The sequence below is a fragment of the Schistocerca americana genome, chromosome 5, assembly GCF_021461395.2.
Source record: "Schistocerca americana isolate TAMUIC-IGC-003095 chromosome 5, iqSchAmer2.1, whole genome shotgun sequence".
Taxonomy (NCBI): Eukaryota; Metazoa; Arthropoda; class Insecta; order Orthoptera; family Acrididae; genus Schistocerca; species Schistocerca americana.
Window position 1 is genome coordinate 231,497,386 of NC_060123.1, and position 21,673 is coordinate 231,519,058.

At 43.8% G+C, this 21,673-nt stretch overlaps 1 protein-coding gene across 1 annotated transcript in view; it reads right to left on the reverse strand.

Annotated features, from left to right (window-relative positions):
* Window positions 1-21,673, reverse strand: part of LOC124616285 (cytochrome P450 6k1-like) — an 82,831-nt gene that overhangs the window by 51,178 nt on the left and 9,980 nt on the right. Inside the window, exon 3 of the mRNA XM_047144588.1 lies at window positions 5,069-5,331. Coding sequence (XP_047000544.1) covers window positions 5,069-5,331 — 263 coding nt within the window. The remainder of the gene's footprint in view (window positions 1-5,068; window positions 5,332-21,673) is intronic.

Below are 21,673 nucleotides of genomic sequence, written 5' to 3' on the forward strand. Positions count from 1 at the left end.
GCAGAGCGATCCATCGCTGCCACGCACACAATATTCCTGTTATCAAATGAAGTGGTGCACCGACATGGGTGCAATCGGTACCGTCGGTCCGTCGTTTCCTCCTGCATTCAGCGATGATATATCCGTATATCAGTTGCTTGGTTCCGTCCTATAAGATCGGCGATTTCGCTGAAGGATAATCTACAATCCATAAAGGTAACTATTCTTCCTCTGTCGAACTCGTAAACGTGCTCGAAAGACGCTCGTTGCGAGGCATACTGACGGTGCTTATGCAAAACAGTAGTTCGAAAGAACAATTCAAGTGCGTCCACACGCCAGTCTGTTCCCCCTTTATACAGCGCTTGCATGAGACGCTACTGGCGCCCCTGATGTGAGATGTGAGCTTGCACTGAAGTACTGTTATGTGCACATCTCGTCGCCACAAACGACTACTGAAAATTTCATCTGATTTGCACACTTCCTTCACGATTTTGGATTTTGGGTGGCGAGCAGTGTAAACTGTCTGTAGCCCACATACTTACGTATGGCTAACCAGTTGTAGCAAAAATGTATCACCACCTGTATATTGTAGACGACTTAGTATCTGTAACAATAAATGGCTAAGTACCTGGTCATGTAAGTGAGTAACCACACATATCTTGAGGAATGCATAGATTCTGGACCAGCTTGCTCTATAACCTGATCTATCACCCATACATACAGAAGGTGTGGTATGTGATGGGAAGACGTATACTTTCGTACCAACATGCAGCCTGGCATCTTCAAGAACTCAGTCAGTATGTGTTTCAGGCGTTGTAAAAAATTCGTCAGAGTAGGAGGGTGTTTGCTTTCCTTGCTCATCGAATAGAACTGTATATTCTTGCTGCTGTGTAACACACTTCATACTGATGTTGATATCGAGCAAGGTGGCGCAGTGGCTAGCACACGGGAGGATGGCGGTTCAGATCCGCGTCCGACCATCTTGATTTCCCTAAATCGCGTGTGGCAAATGACGAGATGGTTCCTTCGAAAGGGCATGGCCGATTTCCTTCCCTAATCCTATGGTACCGATGACCCCTCCCCAAAATGAACCAACCAACTGACGTGGATCATCAGTTCCGAATGAAATGAAAGTGGAATCGTTTAATACGTTCTACGTGATGAACTTCACAAAATTTGACAAATATCGGGAGGTGCTTCATGGTGTAACAGATTCCATTTCCGTAGTGTATAACAGGAGACAAGCATAATTGTATAACTCTCTGTCTTCCTCCTCTATAAAACATGCTACAAAAATATTAACTTTACTGCCCGCAGTACACAACAATAACCAGTTCAAATAAACTAGTGGCACATGGAGAAATTGTAGTAGTGAATCAACTCTGTTGTGTGTTCTTAGTTTGTCCCTACCACAAACAGTCTCTCGCTACTTAGCTGTCAGCAACAAACAAACAGATTCATTGCTTTTACGAGGAATGTGGGCACATCAATGTGCGCATTGGTTTCACAATATTAGATTAATTTAGCACCCCATCCTATGCATGCCATGAAAAGTTCAGACCCTAGCATCAACGTACCCTGCATAAAATATAACTATTTTAATCAAAATAAATTACAAATTATAGCAAAACCTGACACTTACCTACTTCGTTTTGCTCATTGTTTTACATATTCAGTTCGACTAAATTTGACCCGACATAGATATACTGACAAGATCACATCTCAATAACGACTGCCTTGCCTATCCTCAGGCGCTCTCTCCAAAATTCGAATAACGGTTTGTACGACTGAAAGCACAAAACGTGGCGGCGGAAAATCACAGATGTAATCAAAGTTCGGTACAGCATTGATGCGAGTGAAATACAACACGTAATTTTTCCAAATACTTTCAAGACCCGGGATGAGAATTATACTTGAAACATTACGCAAAAATGGTACTGATCGATTAAGCTTCTGGCGTGCAGCCGCATAAATTCCACTTCTCCTAGCATTTCGATCGTGTGCCGTTCGGTCATCTTCAGAGTGAGTCTTCCGGCCGAACGGTACATGCCCCAAATATTATAAGAAGAAGTGGGATTTATGTGGGTGCACGCCCGAAGTTTAATTTGGCACTCGCTGCGCCATGAAAACATGCACAAGAATTGTATGTTTTTTGTTTTTGCATTCATTCCAATAAGACACAAAAGCTTTTCTGCAAATAAAATACGATGTTATTAGCTATAGATATAGGAGACAAAACCCTTTACAGCATGCTGAACGTCACTATAGTTCAATGAACTGCTAGCTAGGCTTTTTAGGAAACGGTAGTAGAGGTTGGATTCAATTTAAAATTTCGACATTGATAATAATAATAATAAATTAGTAAATAAATTGCATCATAGTCTAGCAGAAGGGCAAAGATGATCGAAAGCTGATTACTGAATCTAGATAATAGTAGCTGTACAGACACTGAAGGTTTCCTTTTGACTGTATTACTGGAATCTGGCAAACCGCCCATACTACAGCAGTACGTAAACGAATTCATTTTTGGAAACAACTTGCCGTGTAATTAACACACAAGGCGATACATTGCATGCTTACTACCTTCTTGTCACAGTGAAGTAACACCTAGTACGCGGCACAATGCTTTTTTTGGGTAGGGGTCAGTCTTTTGACTGGTTTGGTACGGTTCGCTGTAAATTCCTCCCATTTGCCAACCGCCTCATGTCAGATTAGCATTTACACCCAACTATTCAATTATTTTTGGATGTGTTACAATATTCTAACATTCTAGAACTCCCTCAAGTACGATGGAAGTTATTTCTTGATGTCTTAAGAAATGCTCTATCGTCCTGTCCCTTGTTCTTGTCAGTGTTTCTCTCATATTTCTTTTTTCGCCGAATCGGCAGACAACCTCCTCACTTTTCATCAGCCTATCTAATCAGCGACATTATTTTGCAGCACCACATTTCAAACTCTTCCATTCTCTTCTCTTAAGCATTTCCCACAGTCCTTCATTCAGTTCCATACTATCATGAGATCCAAACGTACAGAAATGTCATCCTCAATATAAGTTCTATGTTAACTACCAGTGGACTTCTTTCTGCCTGTAATTCCCTCCTTTCCTGTGCTACTCTCCTTTCTGTGTCCTCCTTCCTTCGACCGTCGTGTATTAATTTGCTTCCAAGCAATTCCTTTACTTTGTCTACTTTGTGGTTCCCAGTTGTGACTTCAGGATATTGTTAATTTTATTTCTACTGTTACTCACTACTTTGGTTTATCTTCTTTTACGTTCCACACAATGTTCCCGTAATTGTCCGTATTTGACTGAGGGTAAGTGTCCTCGGCGATTCATCGTTGACATCCTTTCATTCGTATCTCCTGTTTCCTTTACTGCTTCCTCAGTATATAGGTTTAATAGAAGGAGTGAGACTAAATGCCTATCTTATACCCTTTCTAATCCGAGAACTCTCTTCGTGGTCATCCATATTCACTTCCCCTCATGGTTCTTGTATACATTGTGTATTACTCGACTTTCCCTATAATTTATACCCATTTTCATGATATTTTCGAATACATTGCACCATTTTACAGCGTCGTAACTTTTTTATAATTCAACAAATCATTCTTCTTAATTCTTCCATTATCAGTATACTAGCAAGAATATGTATACTTCTGGGTGCTTGATCTGGAGACGAGTCGGAAAAGCAATGACAAATAGTTCATGGAAATAAATATGTATTTAATGAGCGGCTGGTCGCTGCTAAGTTTATTTCTGAACTTTTTTTTTAAGAAAAGGAAGAAGAAGAATACGCACCACGAAGGAGTGATGCAAATAGGTTACAAATTGATGTTCATACAGATTTCTAAGGTAAATGGAAAAGGATGAACTTTGGCGGCCGATGGATGAATGTGTGACGCTGCAACGTAGGTTTACTGTGGAACTCCCAAGAATGGAAAAGAGGGGACTTGTAGATACCCTGGCATAAAATCTTTGCAAATTTCATTCTACGTACTAAGTTGGACCTTAACTATGGCCTACAGACAGGCGCGTGAACAATATATACATATGACAGTATTTGAGAAAGCTGGGCTCAAAGAAGCCAGTTGGAGGAACTTACGAAACACTCGACTTCTGAACGGAGTGATGCCACTATTCGACGATGTTCGCAGGTATGGGTGAACCATGGCCGGACACAGTGTCGAGAAGGAAGTGGTCGATCTAGAGGGACGACAGAAAGAAAGGACCGAGAAATCGTGAGAGCCGTATCCAGAACCCCGGATTCATCATTATCATCGATCTGAGGTGCAACTGGTGCTTCATCGACCACAAGGATCCAGTTTGGAGTGTTGTCGGTCACATTCGGTCTGGAATCTTACTGATTTGAGTAGAAATATGCTCAGTGAAGATTCTTGCTTCGAATTGAGGTACGACGTCCAGTATAGACGCCCCAGACAACAGTGGGATACCAACCTATCAGTTGCCCACTATATGGCGGGGCTGATATTTTATTTCATAGAATGTCTCCATTTGTTGTCATCATCTGGACCCTTAAAGTACAGCGTTAGGTCGACGATGTTCTATGCCTCGTTTTGTTGGGAAGCGATCCAGAGCATATATTTAGGCAAGATAACGTCTGCCTGCACATGGCAAGAGTTTCTAATTCTTGTCTACGTGCTTGCCAAACCATACCTTGGCCAGCAAGGTAGTCGGATCTCTCCCCAGTTGGAAATGTTTGGAGCTTTATGGGCAGGGTCCTTCAACCAACTCGGGATTTTGACGATCTAAGTCATCAGTTGGACATAATTTGGCACGATGTCCCTCAGGACATCCAGCTTTGCTGTCAATCAATTGCCAAGACAGAATAACTGCCTGCATAAGGCCGAGAGGGGGACCAGCGCGTTACTGACTTGTTCATTTTGTGAAACTCTTTTTCTTGAGTAAACCACCCAATTTTTCTGAAGCTGTAATTATTTGTTTCTCTGTACGTGTACATCAAATCTATCCGTCCCATTTGGATGATTCCTTCGTGGTGTGCCGTTTTTCTGTTTCGTCTTAGAGTTCATTTGATAACTTACAGTCGCAGGCTCCTAAAGTACCCGCAATTACCTTAAAAGTCTGGTGAGTGTGGGACTGATGAAAGCGAGGATGCTGCTGATGCCCGACTGTATGGTGGGCTTGAAGATCCTGCGGCCCCACTGGCGGAACTCGCTGTCTGGGTTCCGCTGGCAGTTGCACTCGATGCCGAAGGCGACGGACGCGATGATGTCAGTGGAGTACCTGGCTGCCAGTTCCCGCACTTCCACAGTGTCGCCGCGCTCGGCCACCGCCTCCAGCACGTCTGCCATCTCGCGGCCGCACTCTGACAGCGTCTGCCGACAACCGTGGATTGCTGTTAACACCACTGCTTAGAGTTTCGCGGGGAGCCCTCGACAAACCAGAACGGGAGTCCTGGAACTTGAAAACAACTATTTCCTTTTCGATGTACAGAACTAATATATCAGTATAAAGTATCAAACAATACAGTTTGAAAACACAGAGAACAATGGAGGCAAGGTATAATTCTAAACGCCATTATCGGACGTCCTGGGTAAGCACACCAAACACAACTTCACGACGGCACATATACTGGAATACGAGGGGCATTCAAGAAGTAATGCTACGCATTTCTTTCACGGCCAGTTTCGGTTGAAAAAATGCAGCATTTATTGAGTGGCAGCGTGGAATATTAGCGCTTCAGTCCCTGCAGTTTCATGACGTTCCGATAGGTAGCCTTCAAAATGGTGTCTCTAACGAAGGTGCGTTCCTAGCAGAGAGCGGTCATCGAGTTCCTTTTGAAGAGAAACCAGAGCATCTCAAATATTCGTAGGCGCTTGCAGAATGACTATAGAGGCCTTTCATTGAAGAAAAACACGGTGACTCGTTGGGTGAAGCGTCCGTCATCATCGCAACAAAGCCAAGGAAACCTGTCCAGTCTCCCACGAGTTGGCTGGCTGCACGCATCTGTGACACTTCCAATGTTGGAACGTGCGGACACTCTCATTTGAGGTGATCGACGGATTACTATCAAACAAATCGCTACTCTGCTCGGCATCTGTGTTGGCAGCGCTGACACACTCCTCCACCTGCTGAGGTATTCAAAAGCGTGTGCCCTCTGGGTTCCTAAGACCATAAAGAACAACGATGGACCATCAGTGTGGAAGAGCTTGCAAGTCACCTGGTGACTGAAAACTTTTTGCCCAGCATCACCACAGGCGATAAAACATGGGTTCATCACTTCCCACCGGAAACAGAACGGCAATCCATGTAGTGGCGCCACACCACCTCTCCGAGGAAAAGGTTCAAAGCCGCATCCTCACCTGGTAAAGTCATGGACACAGTCTTCTGAGGCTAGAAAGGCGTGGCGCAACGATCACCTCGGAAGTGTATTGTGCTACTCTCAGGAAACTGAAGGGACGACTTCAGCGTGTTCGCCACCACAAAAAATCTTACTGGACTGTTTTCACTCCGCCATCCTACCGATCGGATCTAACACCTTTCCAATTCCATCTGTTTGGCCCAATGAAGGTAGCATTTCGTGAGAAGCACTTCGTGAATGATGGGGAGCTCATTGATGCAGCAACACTTTGGCTCATGTCAACCAGCAGAGTGGTCCCAAGCAGCATACGGGCCCTCACAGTAATGTGGCGTAAGGCAGTAGCAATGAACGCAGATTATGTTCAAAAATAGTTGTTTCTCTCCAGAAGAGTGGGGAATAATATGGTGTATTGGAATCTGAACAAATGCATACCACAATGTGTTGTATTACTTACTTAAGACCCCCCTCCCCTTACCTTAACAAGTCACCACTGAAGATGCTCCACAAATAAAAGAAGATGAAACGTATATGGTACAATACAAACAGCCTTTCATTATTTCAGAAGTGCTAGTTCTGCAAGGTTTGCAGAAGAGCTTCTGTGAAGTTTGGAAGGTAGGAGACGAGGTACTGGCAGAATTGAAGCTGTGAGGACGGGTCGTGAGTCGTGCTTGGGTAGCTCAGATGTTAGAGCACTTGCCCGCGAAAAGCAAAGTTACCGAGTTCGAGTATCGGTCCGGCACACAGTTTTAATCTGTCAGGAAGTTTCATATTAGAGCACTCTCCGCTGCAGAGTAAAAATCTCATTCTAGAGACTTTAATTTAGTTTCAGTAGACGAATCACATCTTCAAGAATACAAAAGAGCTCAACTTGTCTGGGTCTCAGGGTATTCCCCAACCAGAGACAATGGAACTGTCGAACAGTTAACAAAAGGTAGCATCACGGAAGGAATACCTTTCTTTATACGTTTACTTTATACACCACTGTAACTATAGGGGCATTTAATGATTGGTACAGATTCTGGGAAACCTCTCAGTTGATGAAACGACATAAGTTTCACGTATTCAACAATACAATCCCAAAAGAAAACGGCATTCAAAGTTAAAACTTTAACAAACTATATACAACGTCAGTCATAAGAATCCATAATGGACAGTGCTGTTATGCTGCACATCTCTGCAGGACCCCCTCTCCCTATTGGGAAAATCACCTCTCAGAAGTAAAAAAATGGTTCTAATGGCTCTAAGCACTATGGGACTTAACATCTGAGGTCATCACGCTCCTGGACTTAGAACTACTTAAACCTAACTAACCTAAGGACATCACACACATTCATTCCCGGGGCAGGATTCGAACCGGCAACCGTAGCAGCAGCGCGGTTCTGGGCTGAAGCGCCTAGAACAGTTCGGCCACGGCGGCCAGCTCTCAGAAGTAGCACATCTTAAATATCGTCTTCTCAGCTGGTCATCAGGTCAAAATTTGTAACAACTGTCGACAAACTGAGAATTCTTCTACCGACAAGTGTCACAAAGCTTGCCTAATAGCCAAACCTTTAGACTTACATCGCAAGATACTATCAAGAGATGGACATGCATACCTAAATACTAAGTTGCGAAGATACTGAGCCATAGCAACTGCAGTACTTGATTAATTCCACTGGTGCACGCTACACCAGGAACTAATAACAGAAAAAGAAACCGTATGCAGTGATATAATAACTTAAAAACTGGTAATTTGTGAATAATGTTAATCTATCGCCCAAGTAGTTAATTACTTCCAGTGATAAATTCTGTAAAACTTACTCCAGTGAAAAGTGATTGCCAATTATTAATATACTTAGCACAAGAATAAGAAAGTTTATACAGGGCGTTTCAACGTCTTTGAATCAAATATCTAGGAGTGATAGTTGACGTCATGTGGAACTACTTTTGTTAGAGACAAAATGCTCGCTGACGCTTCCCCGTGATGCTAGCCATCTTTTATTATTAGTCCTGAGAGACAGCAGGTGTAGGCGCTTTGCAGCTTGAGTATTCTACCTGTGTAGCCTACAATCCTGAAATCAGCTCCGTGTGAAAGGGGATATGTCTAGCTACTGAAATATCTTTCTCCTCTTAGTGGCACTCATTCATAAGGGTATCACGCTGAAAATCAGTCTATTAATCTATCGGTTTACTGGGGTAGGACGTCAGCAGTAGCACCGCAACTGGTTTGTAGACTGTGGCACGACATATTGTAAAGAGAATAGAGGTGACTGGTTCTGATTGTGTGTTGTACTTCGTTCAAGTGTGCAATAGTGCAGGGGCTGGATAGCGCGCCACTGACAGCTTCCAGGGAGACGCGGTAGCCCCTGCTAGATGGGACACCGAGAGCATGAGAATCTGTTAAACTTAACTCGGACCCATACGTGACATTATGTCCGCCCGCCAGCATACACAAAGGACTACACATCGGGTGCTTGTAATTAAAGTGTAGCTACCCACAGACGTCGAGTGTGGGCTGCAGTTATCGTATGGCAGAGAACCTTGGTAGATATATACATTAATGCGGAACCGATTAATGCAGGAAAATAAAAAGTTCCAAGTTTTGACCACCAGAGAAAATCTAGCGCAGTGAGTGCAAGAAAGTTGTAGAGAAATGATTCTATATGTAATGGATAAGGGACGAGATGTGGGTAGAAAAGGCCAAACAAATGAGAAAGGCATAATGCTGAATTTATTATTACTGCGGCTTACACAGTGTTTGTAATATGAGCACTGGAGGCATTGGCGATGTGCTGCACAACGCTAGATTTGCACCTGGTGGTCAAAATTGGAAATAAATATTTTCCAGCGTAAATCTGTTTTCCACATCTATCAAGTTTCTCTGCCATACAACAATTACACCCCACAATGGACCATTATGAGTAACTACACTTTAATTATATCCACACCTTGGCTTTATCTACTCTTGTGCACGTGCCGCAGATACCATAATATTTAGGGTGGAGGACGATGAATCGTCTTCAGGAAGAATGAGAGATGATTCAGCTTATATACAAATACGCTATGAAAGTGATAAGTGTAATTAGTTATAGAGCTGAGAAGGTTTGTATACAGAGTTTCACTAAACATATATTAAAAATTGTAATTATGTATCCACAAATTAAATTGACTCTTTAGATTAAAATGCTCATTGATACACTTCGAATGAGCAATATATATATTTGATTATCTATGTAGTTGACCAGTGATAGGCAATTTACTAAGACACTTATTTGAAGTCGATTTAATTAATAAAGCAAAACAGATACACTAATTCAGATACTGATAAGTGTAATACATCATTTAAGTTATGAGAAGGATAGTTGCTACTCACCATATAGTGGAGCCTTTGAGTCGCAGATAGGCACAACAAAAAGACTGTTACAAAACAAGCCAACAAGGGCTTTGTCAGAAATACACGAAAGACACACACACACACTCATGCAAACGCACAATGTCTGGCAGGTAAGCCATACTACGAGCAGCAACATGAGTGCATGATGGGACAGACAACTGGGTGGGGTTAAGGAGGAGGCTGGCACAGGGAGGGGGAGGGACAGCAGGATAGGGGTGGGGGGCAGTTAAGCACTACTTGGGAGCATTCAGGGACGAGATGGAGAGATGGTAGGGCGACTAAGTGCAGTCTGAAGATCAGACGGAGGGAGGGGGAGAGAAAAGGGGTAGTGGAAAAGGAGAGAAGTAAAATGACTGGGTGCATTGGTGGACTACACCACTCTGCAGTGATGGAATGGGAATGGAGAAGGTGCTAGGTCGTTGAGGATGATGACTAACGAAGGTAGAGGCCAGGAAGACTATGGAAACGTAGGATATATTGCAGGAAGAGTGCCCACTTGCGCAATTCAGGAAAGCTGGTGTTGGTGGGATGAAAAGTCTGGAAAGCAGTTACTCAAATGAAAAATGTCGTGTTGGGAGATGTGCTGAGCAACAGGGTGGTCTTGTTATTTCTTAGCCACAGTTTGTCAGTGGCCATGCCCACAAAGAATGGAGCACAGTGGTTGAAGCTTGGCTTGTAGTTCACATGACTGGTTTCACAAGTAGCCCTGTGTATGATGGTATTGGTAATGTTCGTGACAGGACTAGAGTAAGTGGCGTTTGGAAGATGTATGTGACACGTCTTGCTTCTAGGTCTATTATAGGGATGTCACCCATGAGGTATGGGGTAGGGAGCAAGGACTGTGTAGGAATGGATGAGTATATTGTGTAGGTTTGGCAACCAGTCGAAGACCACTGCATGACTGGTGGGAAGTGTACTGGGCAGGTTATTTCTCATTTCAAGGTACAATGAGAGGTAGTCGAAATCCTGGTGGAGAATCAAATTCAGTTGGTCCAGTCCTGGGTGGTACTGAGTTACAAGGATCCATGGTGATGGAAGAGACAGGAAAAAAAAACATAAATAACATAGAATTATATACGGAAAAAATTCGCAAAAGTACTCCCAAATACATGAGAAAAATCACGAAAAGGATGAAACTGACGAAATACAGTTAGTATGATGATAGATAGTTAACTTAGTTGCAATATCTGTCTCATACAACCTCTCACCACCACCCTCTCCAGTCTGGTCACAAACATCGTCTATACAATTAAAGGCAGTGCTACCTTTGAAACCAGACATGTGCTCAACAAGCTAAGCTCAAACCAGTGTGCTGCATTCTATGTGAGGATGACAACCAACAAGCTATTTGTCTGCATGAATAGCCACCGACAAACTGTGGCCAAGGAACAACTGGACCACCCTGTTTCTGACCAGGCTGTCCAGCATGACAGTCTTCATTTCAGTGACTGCTTCGCAACTTGTACCATATGGATCCTTCCTACCAACACCAGCATTTCTGAGTTTTGCAGGTGGGCATTTTCCCTGCAATATATTCTTCATTCCCGTAGCTCTCCTGGTCTCATCATGTACTAGTCATTCTCCTCACCCACGTAGCCATTTCCTTGTCGCCATTCCAGCACTATGCAACACTTGATTCCATCAACGCAACCAGGCATTTTACTTCTCTGCTTTTACACCTACCCCCCATCTCGCCCCTGCCCTCCGTCTAACTTCCTGATTGCACCTAGCTGCCCTATCCTCTTTCCACCTTGTCCCTGCACACCCCAGCAGCACTTCACGGTCCATCACCCCCACTCTGCTACCTCTCCCCCCCCTACCCCACTCTTCTTCCCATCCCCACTCAGATACCTCTCCCATGATGCACTGATGCTGCTGCTGATAGTCTGGCTTCAGCTGCCAAAGACTGCGACCATGTGTGTGTGAGTAGCATTTGTGTATGTGTCTATGTCTGTCATCTATTTTTGACAAAGGTCTTGTTGGCCGAAAGCTTATTTTGTGTCAGTCTTTTGTTCCACCTATCTGTGACTCAGTATCTCCTCTATATGATGAGTAGCAGATATCCTTTTCGTAATATTTTTCAACTCCATGCTGAGTTTCCCATTGTTTGTTTTTGGCGTGACAACTTTTCTTCCATCCTAAACGCAGTGCTCTTTTTCTTTGTTACTATCTTCTATTGCATTACTATACACAATATCCGTCCTTCCTTCTCTTCTTTCCTGTGTTTCTCTTGTCGCCTTACAAACCGCACCACACGTTTTACTTACGATCCAAACTGTATCAACAGTCTCGGCCACGCACAACAAATGGCTACAAGACCAAACTGATTGATGGCGCAGCATCTTATGTCCCATATTACTGCCGCCGATATCATTAATCCTGTACCTTCAACTTAATCAATCACCCTGTGTCATTCGCCCGTATTTTCGCGTGTTATTTCCCATACGTTTCTTGTCTCTCATCCTACCAACCCATCCCCACCCCCACTCCTTCTCTGTTCCATCCCAGTTCGCACCTGCTAATTTCACCTCATCCAGTCACATCCGCTGTGGCCCTTCTTCATGCTTATTCACCCTCATACCTCCAGCCCAGAGTAAAATATTTTTTTATTTATGTCTTTTCTTTGACCTTATGACTTGGCGCCAATTTAGAGTGTTTTCTCCTGTCACTGTCGTCGTACGCCCTCAGTTTCATCTTGTTTCCCCCTACTTCATCAGTTTCATCCGTTTCGTGATTTTTCCCATGTGTTTGGGATTACTTTTGCGAATTTTTTTGTACACAATCCTACGTTATTTACGTTTTTTCCTGTTTCTTCCATCACCATGAGTCCTTCCTCCTTCCATCTGCATCAATACAGAAAAGTTTCCTTATCCATAGCCAGAACCCAGTCCCACACATGTTACTGTGTTGTTTCTTGGCTCATGGAATCCCCCCAAATGGACTTACCGTCAAAATACTCATCTGAAGCTACCACTCTTCCTTCCACAATGATCTCTATCAGCTCAGACACTGCCAATCATTTCTGTTCAGATTCCACCAATCCTTAGTCCTTACCAACATAGTCCTGCAAAACCATATCAGTCAACTGAAATCTCCTTGCAATACCTTCTCTTCATATGTAAAACTCTCCTGCTATGCAATCCCAAATACCTGGAACCCATAGCACATATTGAAACTCTTGCCCTCCAGGAACTAGAGCAACAATCACAACGCCACCTCAAAAAGCTCTCCACCCTGCTCTCTTCGTACTCCCGCCTTGGAGTACCACTGTCCACCACAACAACCTCCAAACCTCCCCTCATAGCTGAGAAATCCTGTCTCACAGACGTACTACATGTACCCCACCCTTCAAACCTCAATAACAACACAATCAAGAAACTGAAAAGACCTGAAACATAGTCATGACGCTTTTCTCCAGAAGCTTTAGCCTTGCAGAAATATTAGTCCTTTGCAAAGGCCTCACATTTTGCTCCATTCCCAAATTCAATCATGAAGGATGTGTTAAAGAACTTCTCCTGGTCCCTACAGTGGAAACTTTTTTTCGCCACCAACCCTAGAGTCAACCAAAGACCAAAGTTGAATCCTGCCAGACTCAGTTCACTCCTCCATCCAACAGTGATCCACCGCCAGTGCCCCCATATCACCCCCTGATAACTTTCCAGAATTTCTTAACCTCAAACCTTGCCTCACCATCGTTCCCCAAATCCCTCAACATGCAAACTAACCTTACATCTGCAGAAAGAACTGCAGTTCACCACCTAAAAACTGATTCCGACCTTATAATCCTTCCTGCAGGCAAAGGATACACCACTGTTATTTTGAACTGCAGGGATTACCTGGCAGAAGGATCGTGCAAAATGTCAGACTCATCCACCAACAAACATTGCCACAGTGACATCATTCCTGAAATCCAGCAGGATCTCCAGGCTCTCTTCAAATCCTTAGGCCCATCCCAGAACCTCTCTCTGGAGTCAATCTCTCTCCTCATCCCTACCACATCCCACTCACGGTTCCTAAAGTCAATAAACCCAACCACCTAGGATGCACCATTGTGGCTGGTTACTGTGGCCCCACTGAGAGAATCTCTGCTCTTGTAGAACAACACGTTCAGCGTACTACCTGTAACCCACTCTCCTATATAAAAGATGCCAACAATTACTCATTTGACTCTCCACAGTTTCTGTTCCTTTACCACATGGTGCCCTGTTCACCACTATTGATGCCACCTTCCTTTACACTAACATCCCTAAGCCCACAGCCTTACTGCTGCTGAACATTATCTTTCCCAATACTCGATAGATTCCAGACCAACAGCCTCTTCCCTCGTCACCATGACCAACTCTATCGTTACCTACACTTCTCCTTTGAAGACATTACCTGCAAACAAATCTGTGGTATGGCTACGAACACCCACATGACACCAACCTATGCTATCCCATCCATAGGCCATCTAGAGTAGTCATTCCTAAACACCCCAAATCCTAAACCCCTCGCCTGGATCGGGTGAGGACACCCTATCCACATTCCTCCAGAACCTCAGTAGCTTCTTCACCATTCGCTTCACCTGGTTCTCCTCAATTCGACAAGTCACCTTCCTAGATGTTGACCTTCACCTGAGAGATGGCTACATCAGTGTCTCTGTCCATATCAGACCTACTAAGCACCAGGAATACCTCCATTCTGACAGCAGCCACTAGTTGCTGCCCACTATACTTCCCACCTCTCACACAGTGGTATTCCGCTGGATGCCAAACCTACATAATACACTCGTCCACCCATACACAACAACTGCTCCCTACCCCTTACCTCATGGCTCATATCCCTGTAATTTTTCTAGAAGCAAGACCTGTCCCATACATCCTCCAAAGGCTACCTACTCTGGTCCGGTCACAAACATCACCAGTACCATCACAGGCAGGGCTACCTGTGAAACCAGTCATGTGAACTACAAGCTAAGCTTCAACCACAGTGCTGCATTCTTTGTGGGCATGACAACCAACAAGCTAGTTGTCTGCATGAATGGCCACTGACAAACTGTGGCCAAGAAATAACTGGACCACCCTGTTACTGAGCATGTCGCCCAACACAACATTCGTCATTTCAGTGACTGCTTCCTAGACTTTTCTTCCCACCAACACCAGCTTTCCTGAATTGTGCAACTGGAAACTCTCCCTGCAGTATATATTATGTTCTCGTAATCCTCCTGGCCTCAACCTTCGTTAGTCATCGTCCTCACCCATCTAGCACCTTCTCCATTCCCAATCCAGCAATACAGAGCAGTCTAGTCCATCAACACACCCAGTCATTTTATTTCTCTCCTTTTCCACTACCCCTCTTCTCTCCCCCACCCTCCGTTTAGTCTACAGGCTGCACCTAGCTTCCATAGACTGTCTCCATCTCTTCCCCGTATGACCCCCAGCAGCACTTAACTGTCCCCCACCACTACCCTGCTATCCCTCCCCCTCCCTGTGCCAGCCTCCTGCTCACCCCCACACAGTTGCCTGTCCCATCATGCACCGCTGCTGCTCGCAGTCTGCCTTCAGCTGCCAGTGGTTGCGGTGATGTGTGTGTGAGTTGCGTTTGTGTGAGTGTCTGTGTGTGTGTGTTTGTCTGTCGTCTGTTGTTGACAAAAGCCTTGTTGGGCGGAAACTTGTTTTGTGACAGTCTTTTTGTTGTGCCAGTCTGCGACTCAGCATCTCTGCTACTTGGTGAATAGCAAATTTCATAATATTGTTTCGTTATATCCTGGATATTGCGTTGTTTGATATCATCTTACATATTTTTAGGATGCTTCTAATTACACATTTAGTTTCAAGATAAGTTTTTTGTAGAAAAAACATGTATCTACATCTACATCTACATACATACTCCGCAATCCACCATACGGTGCGTGGCGGAGGGTACCTCGTACCACAACTAGCAGCTTCTCTCCCCGTTCCACTCCCAAACAGAATGAGGGAAAAATGACTGCCTATATGCCACTGTACGAGCCCTAATCTCTCTTATCTTATCGTTGTGGTCTTTCCGCGAAATATAAGTAAAATTGTTCTGCAGTCAGCCTCAAATGCTGGTTCTCTAAATTTCCTCAGTAGCGATTCACGAAAAGAACGCCTCCTTTCCTCCAGAGACTCCCACCCGAGTTGCTGAAGCATTTCTGTAACACTCGCGTGATGATCAAACCTACCAGTAACAAATCTAGCAGCTCGCCTCTGAATTGCAACTATGTCCTCCTTCAATCCGACATGATAGGGATCCCAAACGCTCGACCAGTATTCAAGAATAAGTCGTATTAGTGCTTTATAAGTGGTCTCCTTTACAGATGAACCACATCGTCCAAAAATTTTACCAATGAACCGAAGACGACTATCCGCCTTCCCCACAACTGCCATTACATGCTTGTCCCACTTCATATCGCTCTGCAATGTTACGCCCAAATATTTAATCGACGTGACATCTACATCTAAGTAAGTGTGAATGTTGATTTCTCTAACATGCGAAGTGACGTATGGTCTTGGAATTTGTGGAAGTATTAGGACCGAACTTACAGAAGACGATAGCCATATGACGTCTTTCGCAGTTGGTTAGCACAGTTGCTGTGCGCGAAGTTCTAGCCAAACGTGTTAAGAACTTAGTAGTTTTTCGACGCTGTGGTCATGACAGAAATTTTACGCAGTGGTTTAGTGGGGACTGCAATAATCTTTGCAGTCATCAACTTCTTCAAATATTTTCATGTGCTGAGCTGATCTGGACTTAAACAACTCTGTTGCGAGTTGAACTTTAGTTGAGTCTGTGTAGTGGTGACTGTATTTTAGCATTAAATAGAGAGTTTACAAATCACAATGCGGGGGGGGGGGGGGGGGCTCGAGCTATTTTAAATCCGTTTAACAACTGTGCAAATTCGTTACTCAGTCTGCAGTCTGCTATGCAGTTTGTGAAAAAGATAATTTTGAGCCTTAAAAATTGTAGTAGTCCAACGTTATACAGCATGTTGCTCCTGTCTACCACTTAACGTTCGTTTACTCTGGTTTATACATGAGGGACAATTAAGTGTTTTTATTTACGAAGGCATGGGGTTTGGCAACTGCATCTCCTGTGAAAATGACACAGTCAATTTTTTAACGAAATCGCAACGCTAGACCCTGTAGGTTCGGTGAAATATCACCGTCCCAGGACAGGCAAACTCAATAAAAAGACGCATAGCGTGGTGGCACGCCTACGTATGCCGCCACCATCACTGCCGGAGTGTTCACAATTGAAGCGCTAGCGAGAGAATGAAACCAAAGCGCCTCCTTCGCTTGCTGACAGCGTCACCGCCGACTGATTGGGGCTAGCTACACACCAGCAGCGCAGGCCACTCTCTTGCATCATTCATGCTCCGTGAAGGCTCTACTTAAAATTACGACTGTTTGTTATGACGAGCTTGGTAGGTATCAGACTTGGACCTGGTTCTTTTTTCCCAACTGTTTCTGTCCGTGTGTGTGTGCACAGTTTTTGGTGCTCAGTTACTGCAGTTATACAGGGTGATCAGCAGCCCCTATAGATGAGTTTATGCAACCCACAACATCATTAGATTCCCGCCCCCCCCCCCACCCTCCACAAAAAAAAATAGAAAAAACAGAACACGACCAATTTTTAGTAAATTTTACTAGTTTAAATTTTGTACTGAGGCATGTTATCGCTAGAGGTGTTATTTGCAATTGTTCCCGAAAAATGAACAAAAGTGATCTTCAGATACATTTTTACTGAATAACACGACCACTGTTGCCTCCAGAGGAGACGTATCCCAGTAGAAAGTTTAACTACACTAAATTTCCTACATACAGTCCTGTTAATTTTTATAGGACTATTAGTTTGCACGTAATGAGTAAGATAATGTGAAAATATTGCACGTAATTTTTGTAGGCATTGTGGATTACATAAAGCCCATTGGCAGGGGTAGCTGCATCACGCGATATTTATTACGCACTTCGTTATTTTCAATAAATCTGTAGATACTACACTCTTTGGCGATGAGGTCATTTAGTTTCTGCGTGGGTTCCACGAGCACAGTGAATCCAGTGTTTGCGCAGGTTGCTAGAACAACAGCAGCAGCAGCAACAACAGTAGTTAGACTTGCTCCATCATTTGGTTATTACTTCGCAGGATACTGCAGTCCTCCCGCAACCTGCCCCCCCCCCCCCCCTTTCAGCATGCAGCACACTCATCCATGCCTCCAATTTTTCCACCATTCCAAGAGTTGATGGAAGAGTGGGACCCAACACATCTGGCATTTGCAGCAGCACTTCGCAGCGTTTCAGGCACTTGACCGGACTTGCCAAAAATCCATTTCTTTACCTTGGATCGAGTCAAATGCGTTCCGCCTATTTTTAAAACTCACTCCATTAATGGAATCTGGAGTTTCTCTATGATTACACTACTCAACACTCATTTGCATCGTGGATTTGACATGTCAATTAATATGTACTTTGGCGCATAGAATTCGAATGTACCTTTGAGAAAGTTCTGATTCGTGAGATTTTTTAATTTTTAAGGCTATTTCCTACGCTTTTGTTTGGATGTCTAATGTTCTAAGCTTTTTTGTTGTTTTGGTATAGGAAGATCTCCAGTTCATCACTAGAAGGCAGATGTTATAAAGATTCTGATGGCGAGATAATCCACAGTGCAAAAGAGTTTTTACGATTTAATCCATGCTGAAACACACATGATGCTATTATCATTGTAAGTAGGCTGTTTAGGTTTTTTTATTGGTAACGCCACCTCTCTATGAAAATCACTGGCTGTGCTGTGTGCAGTCTGTGGCTGCTTTGCATTGTTGTAATACTCGCCATTGTAGTGTTAAGCAGCTGGCTGTGAACAACGCGTAGCGTTGCGCAGTTGGAGGTGAGTCGCCAGCAGTGGTGGATGTGGGGAGAGAGATGGCGGAGATTTGTAATTTGTCATGAACTGCTATATTTATATATGATGATATCAAGGTAAATACATTGTTTGTTCTCTAATAATATCTTTCATTTGCTAACTATCCCTATCAGTAGTTACTGCCTTCAGTAGTTTGAATCTTTTATTTAGCTGGCAGTAGTGGCGCTCGCTGTATTGCAGTAGCTTGAGTAGCGAAGATTTTTGTGAGGTAAGTGATTTGTGAAAGGTATAGTTTAATGTTAGTCAGGGCCATTCTTTTGTAGGATTTTTGAAAGTCAGATTGCGTTGCGCTAAAAAAAAAAAAAAAAAATATTGTGTATCAGTTTAAGCACAGTCATGTATAATTTTTCTAAGGGGAAGTTTCATCATGATACTTACATTGGCCCAGCAGTGTTTTGCGAGTTTTCGTTGTCCCGCTGAGTGCTCGTTGTGAGAGACGTGGAACATTGTCATATGTTTGTTAAGCTAACACTTAACAATAATGGCAACTTTCAAACGCCATTGCTATGTAAACCATCACGATAACTTACTATTTATGTGGGAAATTCACCCAATATCTCAAAGAAAACCAATCATTGACAGTATTTTGATCGTCTTGTTGGTGATCAAGATAAAAATTTTGCACTTCATATTGCCTGTATAACCTGTAATACCAATTTAATCACGGAGCGAGGTGGCGCAGTGGTTACACACTGGACTCGCATTCGGAAGGATGACGGTTCAATCCCGCGTCCGGCCATCCTGATTTAGGTTTTCCGTGATTTCCCTAAATCACTCCAGGCAAATGCCGGGATGGTTCCTCTGAAAGGGCACGGCCGACTTCCTTCCCCATCCTTCCCTAATCCGATGAGGCCGATGACCACGCTGTCTGGTCTCCTTCCCCAAACCAACCAACCACTTTAATCGAATGGTCGAAAGCAAAAAGCGTAGCCATGCCATTCACTATTACAATGGAATGGCCGCAACCTAAAGAGCATCTTCAGGTTGCTCCTCTCGAATGCTGCAGGGTATTCGAAAAAAACTATATAAAGTTTTCAAATGTGTATTCACTGCATTTGCACCCTTTGACGCCAGACATCGAATTAGCTGCTTGGTCCTCTTTCAACGCAATTGTGAAGGGCTTTGTTAGCAACACAAATCATAATAACTACGTTTCCATTGTGAATGATCTGTTACACTGCTACAAGAATACGGGGTATAGAGCGTCACTTTAAATTCCCCTTTAACATCGCCATCCTGAATTCTTTCCAGGAAATTTGGCCACCGTAAGCAATGAGTAGGTTGCACGCTTTGACGAAGACATCCATACTATAGAACACGACTATGAAGTTTACTCGAACTCTTCGATGATGGATGACTACTGCTGGAATCTTGTTAGGAAGAGGGATGATATGGCAAACAAAATAAGGGCATCTTTGGACATTTTCGAAAGCCGAATAACATTATAGTTGAAAAAACCATGTTGGGAAATAATTTAGACCTTTTATTGGCCTTCTTTTCGTATATACACATTTCTAAAGTTCTGAATACGTATTTCTTGTTTATTGTAATTCTGTCAATGTTCATCAGTGCTGTTTTGATTCTGCTGTGTATGTAGCAAATTTGAAGTGATTGAGAAATACTGATTTTACCAGTAAAGTCAGCACACCAAAATTTAGAAAAGTAGAACCATTTACAAACCAGATAAAGGAAAAAGTTTCAATTTGTTGATTAGTGTTATTATCATAAGAAAACTTGCGTTGTGGCTTCTCCTATATACTTTCACCATCGAGAACAGAAACGGAGCTAGTCCTATAAGGCGTGAGTTGCTGACCTCCTGAGGCTAACTCAGAAGTGCAGATTTGCATGTGGTCGTTGTCAACAGCCCTGTGTCGACTATCTGATAAGCAACGCCGTTCTCCATTCTGCTCAGGGCAGAGTGTTGCATCTAGAAGCAGTGCATTTGGAAGATCCCACTGTCAAGGAGGTCCTGTCTATTGCTCAGATGTTCGAACTGAACAGTTTGAGGATGTAGTGGTGGTGTGTTCGGCATCACAGCAAAGGCGTCGTTCACCAACGCCCTCGTTATGATCTTGTTGTTCGCACTGTTCGCCATCGGACCGTGGATCTTCCGTGCGTCGTTTTCTCTCATGTCCTGAATTTTTCCGAGCACACGTCCACACTCTGCCGCATCGGTGTGCAGGGTGCGTGGCTTGCTGTAAACAAGACCGTGTCGTTGCTTGTTCTCGTGGGTGACCGAACAGCCAGTTTTCGGAATTGGATTCAGTTGTGTGAGGTTCATGGTGTCACGCTGGGCTGCAGCCAGGAGCTCAGTGTTCCCAGCAAGATTTATATAATGCTGCAAATTCAGAAACGGCCATTGCATTTCCAGATCGATACCAGAGCCTCTATGTCTCTCGTGAATCTTGAACCGTATCATTGTTTGGGTTGCCCTTCTTTTACCTCCATTAAACGTTTGCTCTGCTATTTCGGTCTGCCGAGTTGTGTTCAAGGCCAGTTCACGATAGAAGTTGAGTATCAGCAAGTCACGTGGGTGGTCTCCTTTTTGGCAGTTGAAACTGTGACATCCGAAAACATTTTTGGTGTTGATGTGCTCACATTTGTTGGTTTTCAAACTCAGGATGCTGTGTATCTTATTTACGACTCTACTCTGATTTAGGCGTTAGACGACCTCTGCCGCGGGTCTGGATCGCTGTTTTGGCCGGAATTCGTTGCTGCAAAACTCTGAGGACCACCTCACCCTGAAACTGACGGCCATTGCCAAATTTAATTGTGCTCGGCCAATTCCGTTTGCTCAGTGGCCAATGATTAAGGAAGTATTGGACTGAGTGCATAGCCATAGGTACCACTGACCCCATACCTTCCAGCCAATGGGCTACACCTCTGGTGTCCGCTTCATTTGTTCAGGAATTTTAAGTTCACCATTAACGCCCAGTCTGTATTTGATAGGTACCCCATTCCCTGCTCAGAAGAAATAGTAGTGCAGTTGTTGGGCAGTAAGTCTTTTTCTAAAATTTTCGTTGGTAATGGCGTACCTACAGATTTAGCTAGATTTCGCCAGTCAGCA